This window comes from Loxodonta africana, chromosome 2 (assembly GCF_030014295.1).
Source record: "Loxodonta africana isolate mLoxAfr1 chromosome 2, mLoxAfr1.hap2, whole genome shotgun sequence".
NCBI lineage: Eukaryota > Metazoa > Chordata > Mammalia > Proboscidea > Elephantidae > Loxodonta > Loxodonta africana.
The window spans coordinates 83,771,563-83,780,929 of NC_087343.1; the positions used below are offsets into that span (position 1 = coordinate 83,771,563).

Sequence of the window (9,367 nt, forward strand, 5' to 3'; positions counted from 1 at the left end):
CAGTGACTCTGTGTGTTTCTTCTATCTTCTTTTGATGCTTCCTGTGTCATTCAATATTTTACCCGTAGAATCCTTCAATATTGCAACTTGAGGCTTGAATTTTTTCTTCAGTTCTTTCAGCTTGAGAAATGCTGAGCATGCCCTTACCTTTTGGTTTTCTAACTCCAGCTCTTTGCACATGTCATTATAATACTTTGTCTTCCTGAGCTTCCCTTTGAATCTTCTGTTCAGCTCTTTTACTTCATCATTTCTTCCATTCACTTTAGCTACTCAACATTGAAGAGCAAGTTTCAGAGTCTCTTCTGACATCCATTTTGGTCTTTTCTTTCCTTCCTGTCTTTGTGTGTGTGTGTGTGTGTGTGTGTATGTGTGTATGCGCTTCAGGGGAAAGTCTATAGCTGAAGTTAATTTCTCATGGAAAAATTTATACACATATTGTTACGTGACATTAGCTGCAATCCCTACAATGGAAATTATCGAACAATATCATTAATATCACATGCAAGTAAAATTTTGCTGAAGATAATTCAAAAATGGTTGCAAGAGTACATTGACAGAGAACTGCCAAAAGTTCAGGATGGATTCAGAAGAAGACGTGGAACAAGGGATATCATTGCCAATGTCACATGGATCCTGGCTAAAAGCAGAGAATACCAGAAAGAGGATTACTTGTGTTTTATTGACTATGCAAATCACTCGACTGTGTGGATCATAACAAATTACAGATGACACTGTGAAAAATGAGAATTTCAGAACACTTAATTGTGCTCATGAGGAATCTGTACATACACCAAGAGGCAGTCATTCAAACAGAACAAGGGAATACTGCGTGATTTAAAATCGGGAAAGGTGTATGTCAGGGTTGCATCCCTTCACCATACTTATTCGATTCTTATGCTGAGCAAATAATCCATAAAACTGGACTATATGAAGAAGAACATAGCATCAGGATTGGAGGAAAACTCATTAACAACTTGTGATATACAGATGACACAGTCTTGCTTGCTGAAAGTGAAGAGGACTTGAAGCACTTACTGATGAAGATCAAAGACCACAGCCTTCAGTATGGATTATACCTCAACATAAAGAAAACAAACAAGCAAAAAAACTCACACCTGGGCCTATAAGAAACATCATGATAAATGGAGAAAATACTGAAGTTGTCAAGGATTTCATTTTACTTGGATCCACAATCAATGCCCATGGAAATCAAATGATATATTGCACTGTGCAAATCTGTTGCAAAAGACCTCTTTAAAGTGTTCAAAAGCAAAGACGTCACTTTGAGGACTAAGGTGCACCTGACCCAAGCCATGGTATTTTCAATCGCATCATATGCATGTGAAAGCTGGACGATGAATAAGGAAGACTGAAGAAGAATCGATGCATTTGAATTATAGTGTTGGCAAAGAATATTGAATATACCATGGACTGTCAGAAGAACAAACAAATCTCTCTTGGAAGAGGTACAGCCAGAATGCGCCTTAGAAGCAAGGATGGCAAGACTTTGTCTCACATACCTTGGACATGTTATCAGGAGGGACCAGTACCTGGAGAAAGATATCATTCTTAGTAAAGTAGAGGGTCAGAAAAAAAGAGGAAGACCCTCAATGAGATGGACTGACACAGTGGCTGCAACAATGGGCTCAAACATAGCAACAATCGTGAGGATGGTACAGGATCAGGCAGTGTTTCGTTCTGCAATACACAGGGTCGCTATGAGTTGGAACGACTTGACGGCACCTAACTACAACAGAATCACATTATGTTCTAGTACTTTCGTTTAACCGATTTTTAAATGACTTGTCATCTCTTTGTGTACTGTGTAAGGCATAAAATAATGCTCTTACGACTACTGACTACTTTGCATAGAAATAAATTTTTAAATGACCTGGGGATATCTTGTACTTCAGTTGAAACCAATTATAGTGGTAACAAACTATTCATTTTAAAGATACTTTTTTTGCACTGAAATGAAAAAAATATATATATGATTCTTTCAGGACAGGCCCAGGTGAAACATAAAGAATATAAGGTCGGGAAACCTGGGTTTGAGACTTCAACCTTATTGACTATTTTAGGAAAATTTAGTCAAGGGACTCAAAATTTTCTCATCTGTAAAACAAGATTGTGAAGGTTCAGTTTGGTAATGTAGAATGAAGCATTATCAAATGTGTATTACTCCTCTGCCCAGCATGCCACAATGGGTTTCATATCAGATACAGTGTTTGTAAATTGACTTGGAAGTCATTGGAGATGGTTGTAAAGATACTGGAAATCATATAAATTCAGAGATATGCAGACACGCAGGTTACCTATCTTCTATTAGAGATAGAAAATTTTTAATTGCCAGTGTGCTTGTCCAACTGCTTTCCAAAATAAAACATCATCTTGATAGTTTGGAATAGGTATATAAAGAACATGCAGGAGAAACAAATTATTTAAATTTTTATTTGTTCACTATAGATCTGCACACTACTGAAGAGAGCAAAATCTAATTTCTGGATAGTTCTGAATTACTTATTTGTCTAATCAGTTTTAAACAGACCCATTCCATTTGGACAAATTTCTATTTAAATTTGCACTGGATAGCATCCAGGGTCTTAAAGGCCTATAAGTGGCCACCTAAGACAGTCCACCAGTCTCACCCCTTCGGGAGCAAGGGAGAACGAAGAAAACTAAAGATACAAGGGAAAGACTAGTCCAAAGGATTAATGGACCACAACTACCACAGCCTCCACCAGACTGAGACCAGTACAACTAGATGGTGCCCAGCTACCACCACTGACTGCTCTGACTGGGATCACAACAGAGGGTCCCAGACAGAGCTGGAGAAAAATGTAGAACAAAACTCTAACTCACCAAAGGGGGGGAAAAAAAAGGACCAGACTTACTGACCTGACAGAGACTGGAGAAACCCTGAGAGTATGGCCCCTGGACACCATTTTAGCTAAGTAATAAAGTCATTCCTGAGGTTCACCCTTTAGCCAAAGATTAGATGGACCCATAAAACAAAATGAGACTAAAGGGGCACACCAGCCCACGGGCAAGGACTAGAAGGCAAGAGGGGACAGGAAAGCTGTTAATAGGGAACCAAAGGTCAAGAAGGAAGAGTGTTGACAAGTCGTGGGGTTGTTAACCAATGTCATAAAACAATATGCGGACTAACTGTTTAATGAGAAGCTCTTTTGTTCTGAACCTTCATCTAAAGTTCAATAAAAAAAAATTTTTTTTTGCACTGGATAAAAAGTATTATTAATATTATTAAACATCTATGAGATGTTTTAAGGAGCCCTGGAGGCTCAGTGGTTAAGCGCTCGGATCCTAACCAAAAAGTTGGCAGCTTGAATCCACTAGCTGCTCTGCAGGAGAAAGATGTGGCAGTCTGCTTCTGTAAAGATTAAAAAAAAAAAATTTTTTTTTACAGCCTTGGAAACCCTATGGAGCAGTTCTACTCTGTCCTATAGGGTTGCTACAATTGGAATCAACTCAATGGCAATGAGTTATGTGACATTTTACAGTTTACAAAGCACTTTTACATTCATTGTCTTATTTAATATTCACAACAATCCTGTGATTAGGCAAAGCATGTACTAGTATCCTCATTCTATAAATGAGGAAACTGAAACTCAGAAGTGTAAGGTTACATCCCGCGCAACTGATAGAACAGTCACTGCAGCTTGGTGACTGCTGTATCCCCAGCACTAGGAACAAGCCTAATACATCACAGACACCTAGAAAATACTTTCTGAATGAAAGGATGGACAGATGGATGGATGGACGGATGGGTGGATGGGTAGATGAATGGAACTCAAAACCAGGTTTTTTGATTCCAGAATTTCAGGTCACAGCATGTAAAATAATGAGTCAACTCATAATGTTGAGAGATGCTAGTAAACAGAAGACTGTCCTTGCAGCCTTGAATAATCCATCGAAATAAAAAAGTTAAAAGATGTTCAGCATTATTGTTGTTGTTGTTGTTGCTACGTGCCATCGGGTTCGTTCCAACTCATAGTGACCCTAAGCACAACAGAACAAAACACTGCCAGGTCCTGTGCCATCCTCACAATTGTTTGTATGCTTGAGTCCATTGTTGCAGCCACTGTGTCTGTCAATCCACCTCACTGAGGGGCTTCCTCATCTTCACTGACCCTTTATGTTACCAAGCATGATGTCCTTTCTCCAGGGACTGATCCATCCTGATAGCATGTCCAAAGTATGTGAGATGTAGTCTTGTCATCCTTGCTTCTAAGGAGCATTCGGGTTGTACCTCTTCCAAGACAGATTTATTTGTACTTTTGGTAGTCCCTGGTATATTCAATATTCTTTGTCAACACCACAATTCAAAGGGGTCAGTTCTTCTTGGGTCTTCCTTATTCATTGTCCAGCTTTTACATGCATATAAGGCTATTGAAAACACCAGGGCTTGGGTCAGGTACACCTTAGTCCTCAAGGTGACATCTTTGCTTTTCAACACTTTAAAGAGGTCTTTTGCAGCAGATTTGCCCAATGCAGTGTGTCTTTTCATTTCTTGACTGCTGCCTCCACAGGTGTTGATTGTGGATTCAAGTAAAATGAAATCCTTGACAAACTCAATCTTTTCTCCTTTTATCATGACATTGCTCATTGGTCCGGTTGTCAGGATTTTTATTTTCTTTATGTTGAGGTGTAATCCATACTGAAGGCTGTGGTCTTTTATCTTCATCAGTAAGAGCTTCAAGTCCTCTTCACTTTCAGTAAGCAAGGTTGTGTCATCTGCATAACACAGGTTCTTAATGAGTCTCCCTCCAATCCTGATGCTGCGTTCTTCTTCATATAGTCCAGCTTCTTGACTATCTGTTCAGTATACAGATTGAATAAGTATGGTGAAAGGATACAACCCTGATGGACACTTTTCCTGACTTTAAATCATGAAGTATCCCCTTATTCTGTTCAAATTGCTGCCTCTCGATCCATGTACAGAATCCTCATGAGCACAATTAAGCGTTCTCGAATTTCTGTTCTTCCCAATGTTATCCATAATTTTTTACGATCTGCACAGTCAAATGCCTCTGCATAGTCAATAAAACACAGGTAAACATCTTTCTGGTATTCTCTACTTTCAGCCAGGATCCATCTGACAACAGCAATGATATCCCTGGTTCCATGTCCTTGTCTAAATTCAGCTCGAACTGTTCCGTGTTGATATACTGCTGCAGCAGCTTTTGAATGATCTTCAGCAAAATGTTGCTTGCATGTGATATTAATGATATCGTTGGATAATTTCTGCATTCGGTTGATTCACCTTTCTTGGGAAGAGGCATAAATATGGGTCTCTTCCAGTTGGTTGGCCACGTAGCTGTCTTCCAAATTTCTTGGCATAGACGAGTGAGCACTTTTAGTGCTGCATCCATTTGTTGAAACTTCTCAGTTCGTATTTCATCAATTCCCAGAGCCTTGTTTTTCGCCAGTGCCTTGGGTGCAGCTTGGACTTCTTCCTTCAGTACCATCGGTTCCTGATCATATGCTACCTCCTGAAATGGTTGAAACAATTTTTTTTTCTAATTTTTATTGTGCTTTAAGTGAAAGTTTACAAATAAGTCAGTCTCTCACACAAAAACTTATATATACCTTGCTACATACTCCCAATTGCTCTCCCCCTAATGAGACAGTCTGTGCCCTCCCTCCACTCTCTCTTTTCGTGTCCATTTCGCCAGCTTCTAACGCCCTCGACCCTCTCATCTCCCCTCCAGGCAGGAGATGCCAACATAGTCTCAAGTGTCCACCTGATCCAAGAAGCTCACTTGAACCAATTCTTTTTGCTACGGTGACTCTGTGTATTCCTTTCATTTTCTTTTGATGCCTCCTGCATCATTTAATATTTTCTTCGTAGAATCCTTCAGTGTTACAACTCGATGCTTGAATTCCTTCTTCAGTTCTTTCAGCTTGAGAAATGCTGACCGTGTTCTTCCTTTTTGGTTTTCTATCTCCAGATCTTTGCATATGTCATCATAATACTTTATTTTGTCTCCTCAAGCTGCCCTTTGAAATCTTCTCTTCAGCTCTTTTACTTCACCATGTTTTCCTTTTGCTTTAGCTACTCGATGTTCAAGAGCAAGTTTCAGAGTCTCTTCTGACATCCATTTAGGTCGTTTCTTTCTGTCCTGTCTTTTTAATGACCTCTTGCTTTCTTTATGTATCATGTCGTTGATGTCATTCCACAATTTGTCTGGTCCTCAGTCATTAGTGTTCAACATGTCAAACTTATTCTTGAGATGGTCTCTAAATTCAAGTGGGATATGCTCAAGTTCGTACTTTGGCTCTTGTGGACTTGTTCTGATTTTCTTCAGTTTCAAATTTAACTTGCATATGAGTAGTTGATGGTCTGATCTGCAGTCAGCCCCAGCCGCATTCTGAATTATAATATTTAGCTTTTCCATTGTCTCTTTCCACAAATGCAGTAGCTTTGACTCTTGTGTATTCCATCTGGGAAGGTCGATGTGTGGAGTCACCATTCAGGTTGGTGAAAAAAGGTATTTGCAATGAAGAAGTCTTGCAAAATTCAATCATGCAATCTCTGGCATTGTTTGTGTCACCAAGGCCATGTTTTCCAATTACTGATCCTTCTTTGTTTCCAAGTTTGGCATCCCAATCACCAGTTGTTATCAGTGCATCCTGAATGCATGTTTGATCAATTTCAGACTGCACAAGCTGATAAAAATCTCCGGTTTCTTTATCTTTAGTCTTAGTGGTTGGTGTGTAAATTTGGACAACCCACTGCTGTAGAGTCGATTCCGACTCATAGCGAAATTTGGACAGTAGTCGTATTAACTGGTCTTTCTTGTAGGCATATGGATATTATCCTATCACTGACAGCATTGTACTTCAGGATAGATCCTGAAATGTTCTTTTTTGACAATAAATGCAACGCCATTTCTCTTCAAGTTGTCATTCCCAGCATAGTAAAAAAAAAAAAAAAATGTGATTGTCAGATTCAAAATGACCTATACCAGTCCATTTTGGCTCACTAATGCCTAGGATATTAATGTTTATGCATTCCATTTCATTTTTGACAATTCCAATTTTCCTAGATTCATACTTTGTACATTCCAGGTTCTGATTATTAACAGATGTTTGCAGCTGTTTCTTCTCATTTTGAGTTGTGAAACATCGGCAAATGAAGGTCCTGAAAGCTTGACTGCATCCATGTCTTTAAAGTCTACTCCACTTTGAGGGGAAACCCTGGTGGCGCAGTGGTTAAATGCTACAGCTGCTAACGAAAAGATCGGCAGTTCAAATCTGCCAGGTGCTCCTTGAAAACTCTACGGGGCAGTTCTACTCTGTCCCAAGGGGTCGCTATGAGTCGGAATCTACTTGATGGCAGTGGGTTTGGTTTTCAGCTTTTTTTTTCTACTTTGAGGAGGCAGCTCTTTCCCAGTCCTCTTTTGAGTGCCTTCTGACCTGGGGGGCTCATCTATATCAGACAATGTTCCGCTGGTATTCATAAGGTTTTCACTGGCTAATTATTTTCAGAAGTAGACTCCCTGGTCCTTCTTCCTAGTCTGTCTTAGTCTGGAAGCTCAGCTGAAACCCGTCCGCTATGGGTGACCCTGCTGGTATTTGAATACCGGTAGCATAGCTTCCAGCATCACAGCAACACACAAGCCCCCACAGTACGACAGACTTTAGGATTTGTAGGGTTGCTTAGCATTGCTCAGTATTTGTTCATACAAATACAGATGAAAAAAATAAAATAACCATTTTTACCTATTAGCTTCAGCAAAGACCAAAATATTTGCTACTCTTGGTTCCAGGAAAAATGTGGGAAACAAACCCTCACACACTGCTGGTGGGCATGCAGATTGCCCTCACTGATTTGGAGGTAAATTTGGCTCTATCTTTTAATATTTAAAATACACATAACCGTTTTCCAGCTGTTTCGCTTTTAGAAATTGATTCTACAGACAGCCTTCCCAATGCACTCAAAGGTACATGCATAAGGATGTTCACACCCACATTGTTCTCAGTAACAAAAAACTGGAAACAATCTAAGCATTAACAGGTGATTGCTTAATTATGTCGTGGAATATTGACAGGATGGAAAATCATGCAGCTATTAAAAAGAATACCACAAATCAATATGTGATGATATGGCACAATCTCCAAGACATATTGTAAAGTGTAAGATGTAAGTCAGCCAAAGGAGTCCCTGGGTGGCGTGACTGGTTAACTTCCCCGGCTGCTAACTGAAAGGTTTGAATCCACCCAGAGGGCCTCAGAAATCAGCCACTGAAAACCCTGTGGCGCACAGTTCTACTCTGACACACATGGGATCACCATGAGTCCGAATTCACAACTGGCTTTTTTTTTTTTTGTAAGCCAAAGAACAACATATATGCATAAACCAGTGTTTGTCTACGCGTAGACCATCTCTGGATTGATACATAAGACACTATTGACAGCTGTTGAGTGGGGAATGGGATGAGGGCAGAATGGGCTTTGCATGGGGAACCCTTTAATACTTTTCGTTTGTACCGGTGGGCGTGGAAACGAAAACATAGTTCAAGAAGAAAGCCCATCTCTAGGAGGCAGAAGTTCTCCTAACCCCGGAGGCTGCCTCAGTTCCTCGCGCCAACCCCCTCGAGTGTCCAGCAGCTACTGTGCAGGCGGGACCCCGACTCACCCCTCCTGGCTGTAGACTGAAAGCGGGCGGCCAGGGGAGTGCGCAGGCTCCGCGCCCCGCAGCAGGAAACTCCGCAGAGGGAGGCGCCGCAGCCGCTGCGCGCCCGGGCGGAACATGGCGAGCCAAGAGCGCGGGCACCTGCTTCGAAGACAGCCCGCAGCCGGGGGACTCGGGCCGGCCGCGGAGCCGTAAGACCCTCCCCCGGGTAAGGGGCGGGCGGGCGGCTGAGGGGCGGGCTCCTGGACTGGCGCGCGTCCGTGCACCAGACGCCCTACGAAGCCGCGGCACGATGGCACCAGCCGGAGGTCCGGGAACCAAGAAGGTGAGTTTCCGGGAGGCCCGGAGGTCCTCAGCCCTCCTGGCCGGGAGACTCCGAACGACTCGAGTTCAAATCCCACGTCAGCCCCTAACCAAGCTCTGTGGCCTTGGGCTAGATACCTGCCCGGCTCTGAGCTTAGTTAACCGGATTATGAGTTACCGAGGATGGTGATACTGTCTCCGTGTGATGACTAGATAACAATCAGCATTTGTTGAGCCTTTCCTAAATGTCCCGCACTCTGCAGGGTGCTTTATGCGAATTACCTCCACTTCTTCACAACCCCTCATTAATAAGTATTATCATTTCACACCTGAGGAAACTGAGGCTCAAACGACTAGCTCAGGCTGCCCACCTAGTTCAGGATGGAGCGGGGATTTGAATTCTGC

At 41.7% G+C, this 9,367-nt stretch overlaps 1 protein-coding gene across 1 annotated transcript in view; it reads right to left on the bottom strand.

Annotated features, from left to right (window-relative positions):
* DMGDH (dimethylglycine dehydrogenase) overlaps window positions 1-8,778 on the bottom strand; it is an 89,543-nt gene extending 80,765 nt beyond the window's left edge. Inside the window, exon 1 of the mRNA XM_023545578.2 lies at window positions 8,663-8,778. Within this exon, the coding sequence (XP_023401346.2) occupies window positions 8,663-8,778 (116 nt within the window). The remainder of the gene's footprint in view (window positions 1-8,662) is intronic.
* Window positions 8,779-9,367: the final 589 nt, after the last annotated feature.